Source organism: Microcaecilia unicolor, chromosome 6, assembly GCF_901765095.1.
Source record: "Microcaecilia unicolor chromosome 6, aMicUni1.1, whole genome shotgun sequence".
In the NCBI taxonomy this organism is placed as follows: Eukaryota; Metazoa; Chordata; class Amphibia; order Gymnophiona; family Siphonopidae; genus Microcaecilia; species Microcaecilia unicolor.
The window spans coordinates 70863711-70887486 of record NC_044036.1 but is presented as its reverse complement, the minus strand read 5'-3'; the positions used below and the strand labels follow the sequence as shown (position 1 = coordinate 70887486).

The 23776-nt window shown below is 47.3% G+C and overlaps 1 protein-coding gene across 2 annotated transcripts in view; it reads right to left on the bottom strand.

Moving 5' to 3' along the window:
- CDC7 (cell division cycle 7) overlaps positions 1–23776 on the bottom strand; it is a 158559-nt gene that overhangs the window by 60140 nt on the left and 74643 nt on the right. The window contains exons 4-7 of one of the 2 annotated variants that reach the window (XM_030207286.1): positions 23663–23756; positions 23410–23552; positions 9052–9280; positions 2161–2256 (exon numbers count right to left, since the gene is read on the bottom strand). In XM_030207286.1, the coding sequence (XP_030063146.1) occupies positions 2161–2256; positions 9052–9280; positions 23410–23552; positions 23663–23756 (562 nt within the window). The remainder of the gene's footprint in view (positions 1–2160; positions 2257–9051; positions 9281–23409; positions 23553–23662; positions 23757–23776) is intronic. The other variant, XM_030207287.1, reaches the window with a different exon arrangement.

Sequence of the window (23776 nt, the reverse complement as noted above, 5' to 3'; positions counted from 1 at the left end):
CCCAAGAATGAGGGAAGGAGATGAAGGTTCAAGAAAGAAGGAAAGCCAAGCATCAAAGTCAGTGAGAAAGGAAGAAAGGGACTTATCAGGGGGTCGATAAATGACTGCTACTCCGAGAGGCAGAGGAGCAAATAGACGGATGGAGTGGACTTTCAAGGAAGAAAAAACAGTGAGATTGAGGTAGAAGAAGAGGTTGAAATCTACAAGAGGGTGAAAGTAGTAGCCCGACACCACCTCCACGGCCAACCGAGAGAGGAGTATGGGAGAAATGATAACCTCAAAGGCATAGGGCCGCTACTGGTAAAGCCAAGTTTCAGTTAGGGCAAGCAGATGGAGGGTACGAGAGATAAAGAGGTCATGGATGTAGGAAAGTTTGTTACAGACAGAGCAGGCATTCCACAGAGCGCAAGAGAAAGGCAGGGAAGGAGTAGGGAAGAGAGGAACAGAAATTAGATTGGAGATATGGTGTGACCCGCACAAATAGGATGAGAGCTGATGTGCAGGACCAGGATTGGGATTAATGTCCCTAGAGGAAAGAAGGAGCAAGAGAGTACGGAGAAGAGTAGGAGAGGTACGACGACAGTGACGAAGGCGAGATGTACTCAGATAGAAAGGAGATGGATGAATGGAAGGAAGGAAATGCTGAAGGTTGAGAGCTGAGAAAAAGGAAGAGGAAAAAAAGAGATGGTGAGATGATGAATACAGAGGGTGGACGATGTGTTCCTGCAGTGTACAGTGGTTTAAGATGGAGAAACAAATTAGGGACAGTACCAAGAAGAAAAAGTGTACTGGAGCCATAAGTAGTAATTGAGGAAAAAAATAAATGTAAAGAGAAAAATGCCCCGCACGCCATCTAGACCAGAGACCCTGAGTGGATCAGAGTGGACCTGGGAGTCACCTCGGAGAAGGCTGAAAAGGATAAGCAGATGAGCTGCAAGTCCTCCACAGCACCTGAAAGGCAGCCGGTGGTAGAGCTGGGCACCTTTCAGCTGAGGAAAGGCTTACTAGGGGTTAGGCTGAAGCCAGCATTCCTCCCCCTGAGGGTCACCTGATCCTAGCCAAAAAGCACCTGGAAACCCTGGGCACCTGGAGCGAGGGCCCTGGGAAGATCGGGGTGGACCTGGGAGTCACCCCGGATACAGCTGTGAGAAAATGCAGAACGGCTACAAGTCCTCCACAGCACCTGGTGGGAGCGCTGGGCACCTAGAGCAGAAGCCCTGAGTGGACCTGGGAGTCACCCCGGAGAAGGCTGTAAAGGATATGCAGATGAGCTGCAAGTCCTCCACAGCACCTGAAAGGCAGCCGGTGGTAGAGCTGGGCACCTCTCAGCTGAGGAAAGGCAATCACATTCAGATAATTCATCTGCCAAAACTTCCTCACCTTTGGACTTCAAACAATAAAGAGATCTTGTTCACAGGTAACATAGTAAAAGACAGTAGATAACGACCGCTATGGTCCATCCAGTCTGCCCAACAAGTTGTCCAGAGCTGCATCCGGCAACTTGCCATGCCAACTTCATTTGTAATTATATGATTTGATGTGTGTGTGTGTTTGGGGGGGGGGGGGGGGGGGGGGTTAGACACAACATTTCTGTGGTTATAATCAAAGCAGTTTACATACTATATACAGGTACTTATTTTGTATTTGGGGCAACAGAAGGTTAAGTGACTTGCCCAAAGTCACAAGGAGCTGGAGTGGGAATTGAACCCAGTTCCCCAGCCCACAGCTTTAACCACTTCTCTTTCTCCTTAGCATTTTATAAAGATGCAAAGATGTTTGTGTTTTTTATAATACAGGCTAGAAAAAGGCACCTACTTGGCCTTCACATGTAAGCGTCTTATTTTGAAATTAACCCCTTAACCTCATGGTGCCACTGCTCACTGAAATATAGAATTCCTTAATAACAGAACAGGTCATTATTCAGAAAGCAATTCTACAACCCTGAATCACTAATGTGAGGCATAAGGGATTCAGGAAAATTTGGAAGGGTTATTTCTGGTCACTTCTCAAATGGCTAAACAGACTGCCAGGTATTTCTTCAAAACTATTTATAATCTCTATCAAATACTATTACAAATAGCAGCAGTAATGCAGTTTTACATACATCTGTCACTCCTAATGAAAAATATTGCAGTCAACAGTATTAATACATCTACTTACTCTCACTGTGACATTCTGTTGGGAATGAGGGCTTTTAATATTAAAATTTCTCTCTCCAAAAACAAAGCGTTGGGCAGAAAGGCCAGAAAATTCTTCCTATATACATTAAAAAAAAAAAAATACAATAAGAAGTGTTTGGATAACGTATTATGTATGCCTGTAAAAGAGAAATTAGATCTTATCTGATCATTTTCTTTCCATTAGCCCTTCCCACTATTCCAGAACCTGTGGGATAGTTGTTCCTTTCAACCAGCAGGTTGAGATAGAGAACTGAAAACTGAGCTGAGATCTCTCTCCTGGCATTCGGTCCAGCTCCTCAGTATTTATGCAAACAAGCTGTAAGGATAAACTATCAGAATAAACACAACAACCTTAAACAATTTGCTAACCTAACAGTAACCAGATGAGCAAACATGTGTGGACCTCTCTCATTTCTGGACAATTTGTAAAACAAAAGAGATATGCAGAAAGCACCATGCAAGGTGGCAGTTGTTATTTGATCCATTACGTCACACCAACTAAACATCTCAGAAACCTCAGGTGGGCCGCTGGAATAGTAGGAAGGACTAATGGAAAAAAAAATGATCAGATAACACCTTATTTCTCCTTCCATTACGTAGCTTCCCACTACTCCAGAACCTGTGGGATATTCAAAAGCAATCCCTAAAGTGGGTGGGATCCTGGCGCGCAACCTGAAGGACTGAAGCCCCAAAACTGGCTTCTGAGCACGACGCAATGTTCACCCTATAGTGCTTGGCAAAGGTATACAATGTCAACCATGTCACCACCTTACAAATATCCGCTGGAGACAGTAAGGTAGTCTCACCCAGGATGTTGCTGTATGCCTCGTGGAATGAACCCAGAAGGCCTGAGGAGCCTGCTTTCCCACAAGCAAATAAGCTGATGCGATAATCTCCTTCAACCATCTAGTAATTGTGGACTTGGAAGCCATGAGACCAAGCCTCTGTTTACCAAAATGCACAGTCTGTCCAATGTGAAACTCATTCATGACTTCCAGATATCCAATGAGAACTCTACACACAATCGAGAACATACATACATAGTAACATAGTAGATGACGGCAGAAAAAGACCTGCACGGCCCATCTAGTCTGCCCAACAAGATAGAGAAACTTCAAGGAAGAATACCAAGCTTATTCGTCCTCTCTGCAAAAGGACAGAAGCTCCACAGATTGGTTGAGATGAAATGCTGATACTACTTTTGGAAGAAGGAAAAGAACTGTGCGCAGAAAGACCCCTGCACCCATGACAAGTGAATAAAGGGATCCCGACAAGAGCTTAAAAAGCTCCAAAACCCCATGTGCCGACACAACAGCCATCAAGAACGCTGTATTTAGCCTAACATCTTTCAAGAAGCCCTTCCAGAGTGACTCAAAAGGCGGCTTCTGAAGAGCCTGAAGGACTAAACTAAAGGTTCCACTCTGGACACGGCATACAAAAGGAAGGCCACAAGTGGCCTGCTCCCCAAAAGAATCAAACAGTATCTGGGTGAGCTGCAAGAGACGTCTTCTGTAGTCTGCCCCTGAAACAGGCCAAAGCTGCAACCTGAACTTTTAGAGAACCCAACGCCAATCTTTTCTGATGACCTGCCTAGAGAAATGCTAGGATGTGAGCAATCTGAGCATATGCCATGGAAGTACAGCGTTTCCGATCCTGAAGCAAGGTAGCAATGACTGAATCAGAATAACCTTTTTGTCTCAACCGAGCCCTCTTAACTGAGAAACTAAGACCAAAGGGGCACGGATCCTCCCTGAGCACCAGACCTCACTTCAGTAGTCTGTGTGCTTATGGATGATGGAGAGGATCCCAGTACAGCTGTTGAATCAGGTCCATGTAATACGACTTCCACGGCCAACCTGAGGCTATGAGAATTATTCAACCCCAGTGCAATGCAATACTTTTCAACATGCGACCTACCATGGGCCAAGGAGGGCAGACATACAGTAGATACATCACAAGCCAGGGCTGAAGTAGGGCACTGATCCCCATTGAGCCCGGTTCTTTCCAGCGGCTGAAGAACTTGGGCACTTTGGCATTACTTTTCATTGCCATCAAGTCCAGAAGCAGAGAACCCCATTGGTCCACAATCAGCTGAAATCCCTGGCTGAATAGTTCCCGTTCTCCAGGGTCCAAGGAGTGCCTGCTGAGAAAGTCTGCCTCCATGTTCAAGGATCCAGCGATGTGAGCTGCTGACACAAGAAGATTTTTCTCCGTCCAACTCATGAGGGGGGCCTCCTCAACTGCCACTGGATGGCTGCAGGTCCCATCTTGCTTGCTGATATAAGCACAGTCACATTGAAAGAAAACTCTAGGGCCCCCACCAGAAAGGGAGCAAAGTCGCATAAGGTATTCCTCACTGCGACAATAATCCTTGCATACTCTGGCAATCAGTGTCCAAGAAAGACAAAGGTTGTACTTCTGGGACACCAGTAACCAGCAGCTGAGAAAAGATTCCTGTAATGGCCGCATATGAACTCTTGTCCACGGTACCACTTCCATCGCCGCTGTCATTGACCCCCAAATCTGAACGTAATCCTAGACTCTAGGCTTGCCATGAATGAGAAGACAAATCTGTTGACCCAGATCCTCTCCCGTGCTTTGTCGAATAGAATGCCCAGAGTTAGTGATGGAGTTAGTCTGCTCATCTTGAAACTGATCACCCAACCCACTGACTGCAGAAGATGAACAACTTTGTCCGTTGTTACCACACTGTCTGAACAGGACGACACATGAACCTTGGTAAACGCTCTTGGAACAGTGGCAAGACCGAAAGGCAAAACCCTAAACTGGAAATGATGCACCAGCACCACAAAATGTAGAAACCTCTGATGCGGCAGCCATGAGTATATGCAAGTACACCTCCTTGAGATCGAGGGCGGTAAGAAATTCTCCTACTTGAGCAGAGGCTATGACTGCACTTAGTGTCTCCATGCAAAAGCAGGATGCTTGGAGGCAGTGGTTTAGTCCTTTGAGATCTAAGACTGGATGAAAGGTGCCTTCCTTCTTTGGGACAATGAAGTAGATAGGAGTATATGACTTATCCCTATTCAGCCTGGGGAACTGGAACAATAGCCAGGAGAGCCAGCAAGGTGGCCTGAACATCGACTGCCCTGGTTCCCTTTCAATAAGGAGACTGCAAGGGAAGAGCACCCAGGTGGGAGAACTCTTAACTTGTAACCATCAGTAAGAATATCCAGAACAGGTCCAACATGATTTTGGCCCACTCCTCCCAGACCAACCTCGCATAATCGTGAAGCTCTGGAGGCATTGGGCGCTCTAGCTGACTGAGAGGAGGACTTCTTGTCCGCATGAAAGGGATTGGCAAGCCTAAAAGCAGGATTTCTGACTATTGCTGATGACCAGGCCATTTCCATCCACTGTCTAGAAATCGATATTGAGAGCCCCTCGGGTTTCTGACTCCAGTAACTGCTGTGGCTTAGTTTCCCCCAGTTCGTTCACCAAGTTACTGAGATCTTCTCCGAATAGCCACTTGCCCTGAAAGGGCAGTTTAACTAGACGTGACCGATGCTACATCCACTGCCCAACACTGCAACCAGAGTTGCCCACACGTCGTGACAGCCAAAGACATACTGAAGGTCATAACCTGTAACAAGTCAAATAATATCCACCAAGAAGGCTAACCCTGTTTCCAGCTAGGCGTTATGGTGCCGCCTTGTGTTGCCGACTGCTGAAGCCACTTCAGGCATGCTCTTGCTACGAATGAGCTGTGCACTGTCCCTTGAAGACCCAAAGAGGTCACTTCAAAGGCTTGTTTCAGTGAACTGTAACTTCCTAGGACTGTAGGTCTTTTAGGGAAATGCCTCCTTTCACCAGCAAAGTGGTCTTCTTAGTCATCGCCATAACCAGGGAGCCCGCCAGGGGAAACTGCAATTTTACCTTTCTCCTCCTGAACAAACAGGTAGAGGTGAGCCATGGCTCTTCCCACTTTCAGCCCCATGTCCGGTGAGACCCAGTTTGCTGTAATCAGGTCCTGAATGTCTGGATATATAGGAAGCCTTATAAAAATCGCTAAGCCCCCTCATGATAGATGAAGATGGAATTCCTGATGCCAAAGCTGAAGGCTCCTCAATAGAAAGAACCACCCGTGCCTCAGAAATAAGAATACTGAGCTGCTCTTTATGAAGCAACCTCAGTACTTTCAGATCATCCTCTCCTCAGGCGGGAGCTCGCCCTCTTCTAATGGCTCCTTCAAAGGTGGCTCCTCTGAATAGACCAAGGCCACATTAGATAAGGAGGGAGAAGAAGAGATGACCTCCAGAAGTAGGCAGATGAGGCTTAAACAAGATCTCTTAGGAGTCAGAGAGACAGCAGGGCGAGAGACTGAAGCACCTTGCAGCAACTCTGACTGTCCCTGCTTCAGTAAACAGGTAGAGAAAACAATGATGCAGCTGAATGCTCTGTTGGGCCCAGAGGCTGTAAAAATGGTGGCTGCGCTCTGTGCATGATCAGCTAGAGACTGCTCCTCACTGTCAGTTGGCCCTGACAAAATGGCACCCATTCCCGTACTCTCCTGCATCAACTTGCATACTGGCCCTGTCAGCCCGAAGAGCCCAGAATGTTCAGATGCTTAATCACTGTTTCCTCCATGTCCCATGAGATTCCTAGCTTGCACACACTGCAATGCCCTGATACTGGCTGGCAGGTCCCACAATGGGGACACCACTAACTGCCTCTGTGGGAATTGCCATTCACCCCAATTGTCACAAGCGCAACTCAACGTGCCCCAAGTGGTGAGTCAGGATCCTTCCCCCGTACCAAGTAAACAGTAAAACTTGTAGTCCTCCAAGTGGTTCAGAGTCAAACTTTAGCTGGATTTACCACTGTCAGCTGCTCCCCCTAAGTTCAGCGTCTCCACAAGTCTTACCACAGATGAGAAAGGCTCAGGACCCAAAACTCTGTCCCACACTCTCCAGAAAATCTTTTTTCCTTTTTCTCTCTCTCTACTTTTTTTTAGGTTGCTGTGTTGGGAAAGGAGAGCTCCACAAGAAACAGGGGAGAGGTGAAGGGAGGGAAGAAGTAAGTTTGTGGGGCACCAGAGGCAGGGATCTGAAGCTCTCCAGAAATAACTCTTCAGACTTAAGCCACCTACAAAGTTCAACTGGGGACCAGTGACCAACTGGATCAGGAGCAAATCACTCAGAACCAAAGGCTGAAAACTGTGTCCATCCACCTGCTGGAGACAGAAAATAGTAAGGAGATGGACTTGATGCCATTTCCGACATTATTCCTGAGTCAGCCCCCCAAGAGAGATACGTCTCAGCTCAGTTTTCAGTTCTCTACCTCCACCTGCTGGTTGATGGACACAACCATTTCACAGGCCCTGGAATAGTGGGAAGCTACATAATGGAAAGCAAATTTATATAACATACAGGATCATTTTCAAAAAGCCATTTAACCAGTCAAAAGGAGAAGCACAGGGTTCTACAACATGCATATTTGTAGACAACTGAAGGGGATGTAGGTGCACCTGGGTGGATGTTTTGAGGGGGATTAGGATGCAGGACATGGAATGCGCCCCAAGAGTCAGGCCTACCAGAGCCTGCTGCAACAGTCCAACTCACACCTTCTGCTGGAGATAGAGAAATACTGAAATGTTCCAGGCTGCACCAGTCCTTATTACCAGTGATGTCACTGGAAGAATTCAACTTCTCTACTTTCATTCTCTAGTAGGGTGACAAAACCTGTTGATCTCAACTGCTCTAGCAGGATGAAAAAAAAAAGAAAAAAAGTGACCTCTGCAATATTCTGTATTTCTTGGAAGCTGAGAGGTTCTTCTCTGTCAGCCAGAACTGATGGGGGTAAACCTGGCCCCATGACTGAAAATGGAGGCATTTTATGCCTTTACCTAATAAATGTTAAAATCTTAATATTCTGTAAATGTTTCAAGGTTATGCAATGTTAAATTTGACATGTCAGAGTTTATATAACTAAAATAAAGATATTTATGAAGAACACACAGGCTTCTGGCATTAACATCTCAAGACGGAACTCTCCCAGACACTGGACACTTAAGAAGAACTCTCAGAAAAGTAAATGTGGTAATGAAAAATCCTAAGAAATAAAAGCCACGTGGTTTAGGACAGTGTTTCCCAAGTCTAGTCCTGAAGTACCCCTTGCCAGTCAGGTTTTCAAATAATGGAGGCAGTGTATGCAAATCAAGTTCATGCATATTCATTATGGATATCCTGAAAACCTGGCTGGCAAGGGATACTGCAGGACTGAATGGGAAACACTGGTTTAGGATTTGGTCATTGCTGACTACCACTGTGCAATAGGTAAGTTCACCAGAATGTAATGAGTTTATATAAGCAGACAGTTCTCATACTGCTGACATCCTAGTGTTCTTAATTCTGATGTTCCCTGAGAATGTGTGTTTTATTGTACAGCTCAACTCACCCATAGGAGATCAATTTTATTTTTAAAAATGCTCATTATTAATATTTTGCTTCTGGGTGTCAAACACCCAGTTGTCCTGTAACCCTACTGGGTGAATACTGCAGACCTACAACAACCTCAGTCTGGAAGGTGATAAGGCAGTGGTTAGTGGGCTTATCTGAACACCACTGGGAACTGTTTTCTTGTTACACAGTGGGGTCAAATTTTAGAGAATCTATTTTTTCCAACTGAAAAACAGTTTTTCCTTCTGGTGATATACAGCAACATATGTGATCAATTGCTAAACTCAAATGCTCCATGAGATTAAATAAGACTATCTCAAAATTACTCCACAAATCCAACTAAAAACGTTTCTACAAATGTCTAGTATTACACAATATCGCCCCCTAGTGGATCAAAGTGATAAAAGAAATAAAACCAGTACAATATTAATAGAGAAGTAAAGATTCCAAACCTTTCCTGGTTTGATCTGTATTTGTGAGAGTGACCACCAAGGCCTAACAGCTGGCTTGGCTACAGATTGCTGAGCTAGCTCTGGAGGTACTGTAGCCCTATTTCCTGTCATTCTGTGACGTTTATTTTGTGAGCAACTCCTCTGCTGGCTTTCAGACTGCACAACCTTAAGAAGTTCTATTTTTGTATCAGAGGTTCCTTGTGCCAAACCAAAGTCTACAAGGGCATACCTAAAATGAAAAGATTCCAAAATAAAACTTAATGACAAAATCTAAATGTGTGAAAACAGAATCAAGGTTTATAAACTGGTGCATCATACTGTTACAGTATTCAACCTATTTTGCAGTATGGGGCAATTATTTTTAACCTGCTAATTTTCTTTCCTCGAGTTCTTCAAGACCAGTCCAGATGTGTGATTTGCTTTCCTGCCAGCAGATGGAGCCTGAGAACTGCTAATTTGATGTCCTGTGCAGTGCATATATATAATCCCATCCCCTTTCCTTTATAAGCTGTTTTAGAGTATAGGTTAGGATGTAAAGTTACTGTTTTAGAGTTTACCATAACATCCGTGTATAGTACAGCTAGTAGTTAAAGGAGGCCTCTGTTTACAGTTTAATTCCCTTCTGGCCTGATCTTTGATTTGTAGGCTTTCGAACTAATTAGGAGGCTAGAAGATGTAATTACGGCATCTCTATCATCCAGAAACGAGCTCTTAGCAATATAGTTGTTTCAAGTCTATGAGGGGACTTCAGAAATAAAACAATTAAAATTAAAAACTAAATATTAGCAAAGTTAGCATATAATTAGCAAACTTAGGTGACTTCAGTTCATACACTCCTACTGTAATAGCAATTTAAACAGCTCACTAATACTAGGATGAAGGCAGCAGTCCAGCAGCAAGATGGGAGCTATCCAGTCTTTGGCACCAAGTGTCACATGTTTATTTCCCAGTTGGTGAGAAGTTCTATATGTGCACCTGGTGCAAAGAGTTCCTAGTACTCAGGGAACAAGTCTGATCCCTGGAGGCTTGAGCACCAGACTTGGAAGTTGCTGAGGCAGACAGCGATATATAGAGGAGGCCAGCGAATGCTACATACCTGTAGAAGGTATTCTCCGAGGACAGCAGGCTGATTGTTCTCACTGATGGGGTGACGTCCACGGCAGCCCCTCCAATCGGAATCTTCACTAGCAAAGTCCTTTGCTAGACCTCGCGCGCCCGCGCGCACCGCGCATGCGCGGCCGTCTTCCCGCCCGAAACCGGCTCGAGCCGGCCAGTCCAGTATGTAGCAAGACAAACTCTTAAGGGAAGACACAACTCCAAAGGGGAGGCGGGCGGGTTTGTGAGAACAATCAGCCTGCTGTCCTCGGAGAATACCTTCTACAGGTATGTAGCATTCGCTTTCTCCGAGGACAAGCAGGCTGCTTGTTCTCACTGATGGGGTATCCCTAGCCCCCAGGCTCACTCAAAACAACAACCATGGTCAATTGGGCCTCGCAACGGCGAGGACATAACAGAAATTGACCTAAAAAAATTTACCAACTAACTGAGAGTGTAGCCTGGAACAGAACAAACAGGGCCCTCGGGGGGTGGAGTTGGATCCTAAAGCCCAAACAGGTTCTGAAGAACTGACTGCCCGAACCGACTGTCGCGTCGGGTATCCTGCTGCAGGCAGTAATGGGATGTGAATGTGTGGACAGAAGCCCACGTCGCAGCTTTGCAAATTTCTTCAATGGAGGCTGACTTCAAGTGGGCTACCGACGCAGCCATGGCTCTAACATTATGAGCCGTGACATGACCCTCAAGAGCCAGCCCCGCCTGGGCGTAAGTGAAGGAAATGCAATCTGCTAGCCAATTGGATATGGTGCGTTTCCCTACAGCCACTCCCCTCCTATTGGGATCAAAAGAAACAAACAATTGGGCGGACTGTCTGTGGGGCTGTGTCCGCTCCAGGTAGAAGGCCAATGCTCTCTTGCAGTCCAATGTGTGCAGCTGACGTTCAGCAGGGCAGGAATGAGGACGGGGAAAGAATGTTGGCAAGACAATTGACTGGTTCAGATGGAACTCCGACACAACCTTTGGCAAGAACTTAGGGTGAGTGCGGAGGACTACTCTGTTATGATGAAATTTGGTGTAAGGGGCCTGGGCTACCAGGGCCTGAAGCTCACTGACTCTACGAGCTGAAGTAACTGCCACCAAGAAAATGACCTTCCAGGTCAAGTACTTCAGATGGCAGGAATTCAGTAGCTCAAAAGGAGGTTTCATCAGCTGGGTGAGAACGACATTGAGATCCCATGACACTGTGGGAGGCTTGACAGGGGGCTTTGACAAAAGCAAACCTCTCATAAAGCGAACAACTAAAGGCTGTCCTGAGATCGGCTTACCTTCCACATGGTAATGGTATGCACTGATTGCACTAAGGTGAACTCTTACAGAGTTGGTCTTGAGACCAGACTCAGACAAGTGCAGAAGGTATTCAAGCAGGGTCTGTGTAGGACAAGAGCGAGGATCTAGGGCCTTGCTGTCACACCAGACGGCAAACCTCCTCCAATGAAAGAAGTAACTTCTCTTAGTGGAGTCTTTCCTGGAAGCAAGCAAGATGCGGGAGACACCCTCTGGCAGACCCAAAGAGGCAAAGTCTACGCCCTCAACATCCAGGCCGTGAGAGCCAGGGACCGGAGGTTGGGATGCAGAAGAGCCCCTTCGTCCTGCGTGATGAGGGTCGGAAAACACTCCAATCTCCACGGTTCTTCGGAGGATAACTCCAGAAGAAGAGGGAACCAGATCTGACGCGGCCAAAAAGGAGCAATCAGGATCATGGTGCCTCGGTCTTGCTTGAGTTTCAACAAAGTCTTCCCCACCAGAGGAATGGGAGGATAAGCATACAGCAGGCCCTCCCCCCAATCGAGGAGGAAGGCATCCGATGCCAGTCTGCCGGTGGCCTGAAGCCTGGAACAGAACTGAGGGACTTTGTGGTTTGCTCGAGATGCGAAGAGATCCACCAAGGGGGTGCCCCACGCTTGGAAGATCTGGCGCACCACTCGGGAGTTGAGCGACCACTCGTGAGGTTGCATAATCCTGCTCAACCTGTCGGCCAGACTGTTGTTTACGCCTGCCAGATATGTGGCTTGGAGCACCATGCCGTTCCGGCGAGCCCAGGTCCACATGCTGACGGCTTCCTGACACAGGGGGCGAGATCCGGTGCCCCCCTGCTTGTTTACATAATACATGGCAACCTGGTTGTCTGTCTGAATTTGAATAATTTGGTGGGACAGCCGATCTCTGAAAGCCTTCAGAGCGTTCCAGATCGCTCGTAACTCCAGAAGATTGATCTGTAGATCGCGTTCCTGGAGGGACCAGCTTCCTTGAGTGTGGAGCCCATCGACATGAGCTCCCCATCCCAGGAGAGACGCATCCGTGGTCAGCACTTTTTGTGGCTGAGGAATTTGGAAGGGACGTCCCAGAGTCAAATTGGTCCAAATCGTCCACCAATACAGGGATTCGAGAAAACTCGTGGACAGGTGGATCACGTCCTCTAGACCCCCAGCGGCCTGATACCACTGGGAGGCTAGGGTCCATTGAGCAGATCTCATGTGAAGGCGGGCCATGGGAGTCACATGAACTGTGGAGGCCATGTGGCCCAGCAATCTCAACATCTGCCGAGCTGTGATCTGCTGGGACGCTCGCACCCGGGAGACGAGGGACAACAAGTTGTTGGCTCTCGTCTCTGGGAGATAGGCGCGAGCCGTCCGAGAATCCAGCAGAGCTCCTATGAATTCGAGGTTCTGCACTGGAAGAAGATGGGACTTTGGGTAATTTATCACAAACCCCAGTAGCTCCAGAAGGCGAATAGTCATCTGCATGGACTGCAGGGCTCCTGCCTCGGACGTGCTCTTTACCAGCCAATCGTCGAGATATGGGAACACGTGTACTCCCAGCCTGCGAAGTGCCGCTGCTACCACAGCTAGGCACTTTGTGAACACCCTGGGCGCAGAGGCGAGCCCAAAGGGTAGCACACAGTACTGGAAGTGGCGTGTGCCCAACTGAAATCGCAGATACTGTCTGTGAGCTGGCAGTATCGGGATATGTGTGTAGGCATCCTTCAAGTCCAGAGAGCATAGCCAATCGTTTTGCTGAATCATGGGGAGAAGGGTGCCCAGGGAAAGCATCCTGAACTTTTCTTTTACGAGATATTTGTTCAGGGCCCTTAGGTCTAGGATGGGACGCATCCCCCCTGTTTTCTTTTCCACAAGGAAGTACCTGGAATAGAATCCCAGCCCTTCTTGCCCGGATGGCACGGGCTCGACCGCATTGGCGCTGAGAAGGGCGGAGAGTTCCTCTGCAAGTACCCTCTTGTGTTGGAAGCTGTAAGACTGAGCTCCCGGTGGACAATTTGGAGGTTTTGAGGTCAAATTGAGGGTGTACCCCTGCCGGACTATTTGCAGAACCCACTGATCGGAGGTTATGAGAGGCCACCTTTGGTGAAAAGCTTTCAACCTCCCTCCGACTGGCAGGTCGCCCGGCACGGACACTTGGGTGTCGGCTATGCTCTGCTGGAGCCAGTCAAAAGCTCGCCCCTTGCTTTTGCTGGGGAGCCGCGGGGCCTTGCTGAGTCGCACGCTGCTGACGAGAGCGAGCGCGCTGGGGCTTAGCCTGGGCCGCAGGCTGTCGGGAAGGAGGATTGTACCTACGCTTGCCAGAAGAGTAGGGAACAGTCTTCCTTCCCCCGAAAAATCGTCTACCTGTAGAGGTAGAAGCTGAAGGCTGCCGGCGGGCGAATTTGTCGAATGCGGTGTCCCGCTGGTGGAGAGACTCTACCACCTGTTTGACTTTTTCGCCAAAAATGTTGTCCGCACGGCAAGGCGAGTCCGCAATCCGCTGCTGGATTCTATTCTCCAGGTCGGCGGCACGCAGCCATGAGAGCCTGCGCATCACCACACCTTGAGCAGCGGCCCTGGACGCAACATCAAAAGTGTCATAAACTCCTCTGGCCAGGAATTTTCTGCACGCCTTCAGCTGCCTGACCACCTCCTGAAAAGGCTTGGCTTGCTCAGGGGGAAGAGCATCAACCAAGCCCGCCAACTGCCGCACATTGTTCCGCATGTGTATGCTCGTGTAGAGCTGGTAAGACTGGATCTTGGACACGAGCATAGAGGAATGGTAGGCCTTCCTCCCAAAGGAGTCTAAGGTTCTAGCGTCCTTGCCCGGGGGCGCCGAAGCATGTTCCCTAGAACTCTTAGCCTTCTTTAGGGCCAAATCCACAACTCCAGAGTCGTGAGGCAACTGAGTGCGCATCAGCTCTGGGTCCCCATGGATCCGGTACTGGGACTCGATCTTCTTGGGAATGTGGGGATTAGTTAAGGGTTTCGTCCGGTTCGCAAGCAATGTCTTTTTTAGGACATGGTGCAAGGGAACGGTGGACGCTTCCTTAGGTGGAGAAGGATAGTCCAGGAGCTCAAACATTTCAGCCCTGGGCTCGTCCTCCACAACCACCGGGAAGGGGATGGCCGTAGACATCTCCCGGACAAAGGAAGCAAAAGACAGACTCTCGGGAGGAGAAAGCTGTCTTTCAGGAGAGGGAGTGGGATCAGAAGGAAGACCCTCAGACTCCTCGTCAGAGAAATATCGAGGATCTTCCTCTTCCTCCCACGAGGCCTCACCCTCGGTGTCAGACACAAGTTCACGAACCTGTGTCTGCAACCTCGCCCTGCTCGACTCAGTGGAGCCACGTCCACGATGGGGGCGTCGAGAGGTAGACTCCCTCGCCCGCATCGGCGAAGCTCCCTCCGCCGACGTAGTCGGGGAGCCTTCCTGGGAGGTGGCCGCTGCCGGCACCGCACGCGGTACCGACGTCGGGGACCTCAACCTGGGCGATGGGCCAGCCGGCGCCACGCTCGACGGTACCGGAGGCGCAAGCACCGCCGGTACCGGAGGGGTAGGGCGCAACAGCTCTCCCAGAATCTCTGGGAGAACGGCCCGGAGGCTCTCGTTTAGAGCGGCTGCAGAGAAAGGCTGTGAGGTCGATGCAGGCGTCGACGTCAGGACCTGTTCCGGGCGAGGAGGCTGTTCCGGGCTGTCCAGAGTGGAGCGCATCGACACCTCTTGGACAGAGGGTGAGCGGTCCTCTCGGTGCCGATGCCTGCTGGGTGCCGAATCCCTCGGCGACCCAGAGCTCTCGGTGCCGACACGGGGAGGAGACCGGTGTCGATGCTTCTTCGACTTCTTCCGAAGCATGTCACCGGAGCTCCCCGGCACCGACGAGGAGGACGTAGAATCCATCCGTCGCTTCCTCGGGGCCGAGGCCGAAGAAGGTCGGTCTCGGGGGGGCTGTACCGCAGGAGCCCTCAGGGTGGGAGGAGACCCACCCGAAGGCTCACCGCCACCAGCAGGGGAATGGACAGCCCTCACCTGCACTCCTGACGATGCACCACCGTCCGACGACATCAGCAGACGAGGTCCCGGTACCACCGGCGTCGATGCAGCTATCCGATGTCTCGGCGCCGATGCAGAGGCCCGATGCCTCGATGCACTCGATGCAAGGGCGGCCGAGGAAGATGGTCTGGACGCTGACGACGTCGATGCACTCGAAGATCCCGGTGCCGATGCCGACGAAGAGCCCGAGAACAAAACGTTCCACTGGGCTAGCCTCGCTACCTGAGTCCGCCTTTGAAGCAGGGAACACAGACTGCAGTTCTGAGGGCGGTGCTCGGCCCCCAGACACTGAAGACACGACGAGTGTCGATCAGTGAGCGAGATAACCCGGGCGCACTGGGTGCACTTCTTGATGCCGCTGGAAGGCTTCGATGTCATGGGCGGAAAAATCACGCCGGCGAAATCAAAGTCTGAAATGACGGAAAAAGAGCACCAAAAACTTTAGAGGGAGAAAATCTCGACCGAGGCCGAAAAGAGACCTACCCCGACGACGAAAGAAAACTTATCGGGGCCAAAAGCTGGAAATACGGGGAGGATTGAAACGGAACCCGGTGGAGGGGTTCCGGAGCACTTCCCGAGTAGAAGAAAAGCTTTTCCGAAGAAAAAACACGTTCAACAATATGGACGCGCGAGGTCGACTCTCCGGGGCTCGACACGGCGAAAAATACGACCGTACCGAGTGCGGACAAAAGAAGACTGGCCGGCTCGAGCCGGTTTCGGGCGGGAAGACGGCCGCGCATGCGCGGTGCGCGCGAGGGCTAGCAAAGGACTTTGCTAGTGAAGATTCCGATTGGAGGGGCTGCCGTGGACGTCACCCCATCAGTGAGAACAAGCAGCCTGCTTGTCCTCGGAGAATACAGGGACATAATAATAAAGTCCCACATCCAGTCAGGCATCCTCTGTGCTGCACTAGAGGAGAAAAGTCAGCTGAAGTTACTATTGAGGAAACTACACTTCTCCTTTCTTCTTCAAAATGTACCGCCTGTTCCTCTGATCCCATTCCCACCCACCTTCTTAATGCCATCTCTCCTGCTCTTATTCCTTTTATCTGTCACATTCTCAACCTCTCACTTTACACTGCGACTGTCCCTGCTGCCTTTAAACATGCTGTGGTCACACCTCTCCTTAAGAAGCCTTCACTCGACCCTACTTGTCCCTCTAATTACCGACCCATCTCCCTCCTTCCTTTTCTCTCCAAATTACTTGAGCGTGCTGTTCACCGCCGCTGCCTTGATTTTCTCTCCTCACATGCTATTCTTGACCCACTACAATCTGGTTTTCGCCCTCTCCACTCAACCGAAACTGCGCTTACTAAAGTCTCCAATGACCTATTACTGGCTAAATCCAGAGGTCAATATTCCATCCTCATTCTTCTTGATCTTTCCGCTGCTTTTGACACTGTCGATCACAGCATACTTCTCAATACCCTGTCCTCACTTGGATTCCAGGGCTCTGTCCTTTCCTGGTTCTCTTCCTACCTCTCCCTCCGCACCTTTAGTGTTCACTCTGGTGGATCCTCTTCTACTTCTATCCCTCTGCCTGTCGGCTTACCTCAGGGTTCTGTTCTTGGTCCCCTCCTCTTTTCTATCTTCACTTCTTCCCTTGGTTCATTAATCTCATCCATGGCTTTTCCTACCATCTCTATGCTGATGACTCCCAAATCTACCTTTCTACCCCTGATATCTCACCTTGCATCCAAACCAAAGTTTCAGCGTGCTTGTCTGACATTGCTGTCTGGGTGTCTTAACGCCACCTGAAATTAAATATGACCAAAACCGAGCTTCTCATTTCCCCCCCCAAACCCACCTCCCCGCTCCCCCCATTTTCTACTTCTGTTGATGGCTCTCTCATTCTCCCTGTCTCCTCAGCTCGAAACCTTGGGGTCATCTTTGACTCTTCTCTCTCCTTCTCTGCTCATATCCAGCAGATTACCAAGACCTGTCGTTTCTTTCTTTACAACATCCGTAAAATCCGCCCCTTTCTTTCCGAGCACTCTACCAAAACCCTCATCCACACCCTTGTCACCTCTTGTTTAGACTACTGCAATCTGCTTCTTGCTGGCCTCCCACTTAGTCACCTCTCCCCTCTCCAGTCGGTTCAAAACTCTGCTGCCCGTCTCGTCTTCTGCCAGGGTCGCTTTACTCATACTACCCCTCTCCTCAAGACCCTTCACTGGCTCCCTATCAGTTTTCGCATCCTGTTCAAACTTCTTCTACTAACCTATAAATGTACTCACTCTGCTGCTCCCCAGTATCTCTCCACACTCGTCCTTCCCTACACCCCTTCCCGTGCACTCCGCTCCATGGATAAATCCTTCTTATCTGTTCCCTTCTCCACTACTGCCAACTCCAGACTTCGCGCCTTCTGTCTCGCTGCACCCTACGCTTGGAATAAACTTCCTGAGCCCCTACGTCTTGCCCCATCCTTGGCCACCTTTAAATCTAGACTGAAAGCCCACCTCTTTAACTTTGCTTTTGACTCGTAACCACTTGTAACCACTCACCTCCACCTACCCTCCTCTCTTCCTTCCCGTTCACATTAATTGATTTGATTTGCTTACTTTATTTATTTTTTGTCTATTAGATTGTAAGCTCTTTGAGCAGGGACTGTCTTTCTTCTATATTTGTGCAGCGCTGCGTATGCCTTGTAGCGCTATAGAAATGCTAAATAGTAGTAGTAGTAGCTGAAGGGAGAGCACCACCTTGGAGGAAGTGATCCTGCATCCAGGACCTGCCCTCCAGGCGATGCAATATCCTCTTGCAACAAGGATGCATCCCCAGGGCCTTCTGCCTAGGAGGGAAAGATTAGGACAGTGGTTTTAGTTGGAGATTCAATTGTTAGGCATGTAGAAAACTAGGTGGCTAGAAGATGAAAGGATTGCTCGGTTACCTGCCTGCCTAGTGTGAAGGTGGTGGACCTCACATCACCTAGATAAGATTTTAGACAATGCTGAGGAGGAACCAGCTGTCTTGGTAAATGTGTGTACCACCACCATAGGAAAATGTGGAAGGGAGGTTCTGGAAGCCAAATTTATTCATTTTATTTATTTGTTACATTTGTATCCCACCTTTTCCCACTTATTAGTAGGCTCAAAGTGGCTTACATAGTTCTGGAGAGGTGGTTACAGACTCCGGTGTGAACAAATACAGTATAGGGGTAAAAAGCCAAAATCCAGAACCTCCAGGGTAACATTTTCAGAAGTGCTCCCTGTTCTATGCGCAGGACCCAAGAGACAGGCAGAACTCTGTAATCTCAATGTGTGAATAAGACAATGGTGCAAAGAGGGTGGTTTTAGATTTGTAAGAAAATGGGCAACATTCTGGGGAAAGGGGAGCCTGTTCCAGAAAAATGTGCCCCACCTTAATCAGAGTGGAACCAGGCTGCTGGCATCAACATTTAAGAAGGGGGGAAAAGGGGAAATGGGATTTGATATACCGCCTTTCTGAGGTTTTTGCAACTACATTCAAAGCAGTTTACATATATTCAGGTACTTATTTTGTACCAGGGGCAATGGAGGGTTAAGTGACTTGCCCAGAGTCACAAGGAGCTGCAGCGGGAATTGAACTCAGTTCCCCAGGATCAAAGTCCACTGCACTAACCACTAGGCTACTCCTCCAGCCAATAGAGCCAAGAAGGCAATAGAGCAGCTTTTAGACTAGAAACTGGGGGAAGGCTGACAGTCACTGAAAAGCACATGGTTTGGAACAAGGTATCTTTAAAGAATATCACCAAAACAAGGAATTAGGGCATTCCAATAGTAAGGTTGTAGTAAAGACCATAGCAGATCAGGTACCTATAAATAAAGAACAGACGGACTTGAAACATAACATAGTACCATAGCATAGTAGATGATGGCAGATAAAGACCTGTATGGTCCACCCTCCCTTACGGTCGAAACAAAAAGACAAATGACCTTGAAACCAAGAGTACTGCATGGAAGAGCCTCTGCCTGGGCACCTAGCTTTATGAAAGCAAGCTCTACCTAAAGCAGAGCGGGAAGAGTCTTTCAATTTATCCTCTGGCCATCTCTGAAGATTAGCTTCTCCCACACACAATGGCAGAAGTTTAAATTAAGAGCCACCATGCCAAATATTTTATTCAATTTTCCCCATGGAACAATGTGTCCTGGGTGAGAAGCTGGCAGAGCTGGATTTCTGAGGCCAAATCTTTGCACAACTAAAGGAGTCTCATTGCCAAGGCAGACATCACAGTTCTGGCTGAGGATCCATATGAAGTCACATCCCCTAGATAAAAATGCCTGCTTCCAAGTCAGTTACATCCCTTCAGTTTTCCTCATTCTCCACAAGGGCATCCTCAGTGCAGTGAACTCAATGCATGTCTTGGGAAGCATAGGCACTACAGATTGCGGCCTGTCAACTACCGAAGGCTCCTTTACTAAAGCCACTGAGGACATTAAGCTGCTGTCCTCTGAGCCCCTTCAAGAAGCCAGTGAAGGAGAATCCACCAAAGGGGATCTCTTAGCCTGCAAAGGACCTGCACTCCCCTGATTGCCTCTGTTCTCCTTTTCAGCTTCTTCATCAGAAATGCCATGTAAAGAAGCAAGACAAATTCAACAGAAAGTCTTCCTATTCCATTCCTACAGCTATAGGCATATCCGGTAGAACCCACCTCCCAACCAGCAAGTGACCTCCTCTGAGGCCACCACTGGGGGGGGGGGCTGAAGGAAGAGAAAAGGGCTGCTTCTTCAGGTCACAAGAACAAGATGCTTCCATGCTTTTTCCCTCTATCATGTAGTCATGGGGAGGGCTACCATCAAGCCGCTGAATAAATTGGGCCCCAATCAGGAAGCTGTCACTAACGCTGAACCCGTGCGCCACACTCAACATACTTCTGCACTGCTCTGACATGTTCCACATGGAGAGCGCCGATTCATTTGTTCATCCTGCATCTCGATTCTTTTTCCTGCTCATTGTCCAGCATCACTGAAACTAAAGCGGCTCCAAGCACCCAAACTAGCCCAAGGCCACCTCTGCGGCTGTTAGAAAAGGTCAGTGAGCCCCCAATGGTACAAGGCTGCCCCTCTAAAAAGTTAGCTGTCACTCTTACCCTCACACTGACCCAATACTAGACAGACTACGCCGGTGAAGCCATTGATCACCTACTGTCATTCCCAGAATGGGCTGATCTCACTGCCGCAAAGACAGAAATACCTCAAACAACCTCTTATTTTTAATTTTTTGTAATTAAGCTAATTGGGTGGGAGGGCAACAGCAGTATAAAAAAGAAGTCGTGGAGGAGAAAAGAAAAATATACAGAGCAAATGAGCTGCCTGAATAAGGAAGGTACCTGGTATTCCAGGCAAAAAGCTATCCTGTGGCAGGACTCTGGATACCCTTCACCTGCCCCCCCCCCCCCCCAGCTCAACCAGGTGACCAGTTCTCCAAATGCAGACAGCACAGGATGCCTCTTATAGGGCAGTGTTTCCCAAGTCCAGTCCCGGAGTACCAGGTTTTCAGGGAATCCACAATGAATATGGATGAGATTGATTTGCATACACTACCTCCACTATATGCAAATCTTTTTCATACCTACTCATTGTGGATACCCTGAAAACCTGACTGGCAAGGACCGGACTTGGGAAACACTGTTATAGGGTATGCCTAGACAATACTGGGTTGCTGAACTGCACAGTGTTTTTTATAGGGAGAGCTCACAACTTGTGTACCTCTGTCTCTACCTGCTGGCTCACTGGCTTAACCCATGCGTTTTGGACTGGACTGGTCAAAAAAAAAGTTACATAAAATTACACAAAGCATATATTTCACAAAATATCATCATAGTTCAATGCGGATAACAAAATATAGAAAAACTGAACTATAATGTTCAAGATTTACAATAGCAAATAAAACAGAATTCCTAAATTAGGACATATAAGAGCAGATTCTATATATGGAGCTGAAATCAGTGCCTACTAAGCGTATTCTATAATCAGTGCCCAGATTAAGGTGCTGATTATAGAACATGCTTAGTTGATATTTCAGCGGACATATTTGCGTGCATCCATTTACGCCAATGAAAACCTGGTGTAAATCTCAGTGCATAGATTATATTCTATAACTAGGCACCTACATTTTGGAATGCCCATTTCCCTGCCCACTTTTGACTCCACGTGTTAGAAGTTCAGCGCACATCGCTATCGAAGACACTTAGCAAGTTGTGCGCCTAAATTCTAATCAGTGCCAATTAGTGCTCATTATTGCTTGTTAAGATCTGTTAACTTGGCTTAACAAGCTAATGAGTGCTGATAAGTTAAGCGTGGTGTGATAGAATCCGTGCTGATTTTGGAACCTAAATCTAAGTGCACTATATAAAATCCGGGGGATGGGGCTCCAAAGCACTTAGACTTACAAAGTTCTATGGCCTACTATATAACTTTGTAAGTCTGAGGTGTATTTTCAAAGCCCTTTAAGTAACTTTGTAAGTCTAAGAGGCATATTTTCAAAGCACTTTGGGAGGCTAAGTTCCATAGGTTTCTATGGAACTTTGGGAGGCTAAGTGCTTTGAAAATATGCCTCTAAGTGCTTTGAAAATAAAATCAAGTAATACTTAATACAAATTTCCAAAACAGGAAAGTCTGTAGTGCTTTTCTAAAATATAGGTAACCTCTAATAGATCATGGCAATGAAATCCACAGATTTGCAGCTTGATATCACAATGAAGATTGTAATATTTTAACAGATATTACCCCTCTGTCAGATAACACAGTAATAAAGGGTCACAAATTATAAGAATTTTGGTAAGAAAAACAATGTAGCAATACACTCATATATAACGGAGCTTCTCCATGGAGGATTTTAAAGATCATTGTACCCAACTTAAAATGTAATCTAGCTTGAATAGATAACCAATGTAGCTTAAGAAAAAAAAAAAAGGAGCTACAGAATAAGATTTATAAGAGAATATATCCATTAAATTGCTGTGTTTTGAACTATCTGAAGCTGTCTAATAGTTTTCTATTGCAGTCTATAACAGCGAGATTACAATAGTCAGTTTTTGAGAGAATCAATGTTTATGCTAAAAGCAGTTGTATAAAAACATTTTTGGATCATTCTAAGCTTTTTTAATAGATAAAAAGATTTTTTGACAGTCAAATTAATTTGTGTTTTCATGGAAGAACTATCCACTGACTCCCAAAATTTTAGATGATGAGTTCAATAAAGGTTTGGATTCCCTATGGGTTACTAGAAGTACCAGCCATAAAAATTTTGTTTTATTTTTATTTAATTCGAGGTGATGAGATAGGATCCAGTTTTCAATATTCAATACCTGATAAGGTAGTGAACACATCATTTGAAACGGGGTATAGGACCGTAATGTCATCTGCATATATAAAAGATTTAGCCTTTGTTTGTTCTAGGGTTGGTCCTAAAGATTGCATTAAAAGATTGAGGGGTCCTTTTACAAAGGCTCACTAGTATTTTTAGCGCACACTAAAAAGGCTACCGCGCGCCTTTGTAAAAGAACCCCTGAATAAGGTTGGAGATAATGGCAAGTCCTGTGGAACTCCACAATGGCTCTCCAAGGTTCTGACAGAAGTCCTTTTGTTTTCACTCTGTAAAATCGATTGAACCAAAAAGCCCTGAAACCAGTGTAAAACTGCTTTCTGAATGCTGAATTCATTTAATATTATAGTCATAAGATCATGATCAACCAGGTCAAATGCGCACTGCCCTAAATTAAGCTTACTGCAATTTAAGTTGCTGGTGGTGACTACCCCCTCCCTCTGTGGTCTGTTTTTATGCTTATAAATATTTAGACTTCTGTTTCATCCTGACAGTCTCTAAAATTAAATTAAATGAATACTATAGTCAATTCCAGAACAGGAAGACAGTCTGCATTGCTGGAAGAAAACAAATTGTGATCCATAATTTATTAAATACCCAGCATTGAATTTCATGATAGTCTTACTTTTTCAGCTGCCTGTTGAACAGGAAGTTACTTGGTTTGACATCACGGTGAACAATGCCAAAGGAATGGATGCGCTTCAAGGCTTTAAGAAGATTGAACATATATTCTCTTACTTCCTCAAAGCTAAGAGAGTTCAAAATGTCCTAAAAAGATAACAGAAAAATGTCACAGCTACTCAATTAACAGTTGATAGAAGGTACACTTCTGATAGCCCAAATTGAACAGACTGAAAAGAATCAGATCAAACCCTTACCAGAAAATCATCATGTTCCAAGTATGGCATAATAATAACTACATGATCATTTTTCCTAAAGCAATGCTTGACTCCCATGACATTGTCTTGCCCCCTGAAAAAGAAATAAAACCA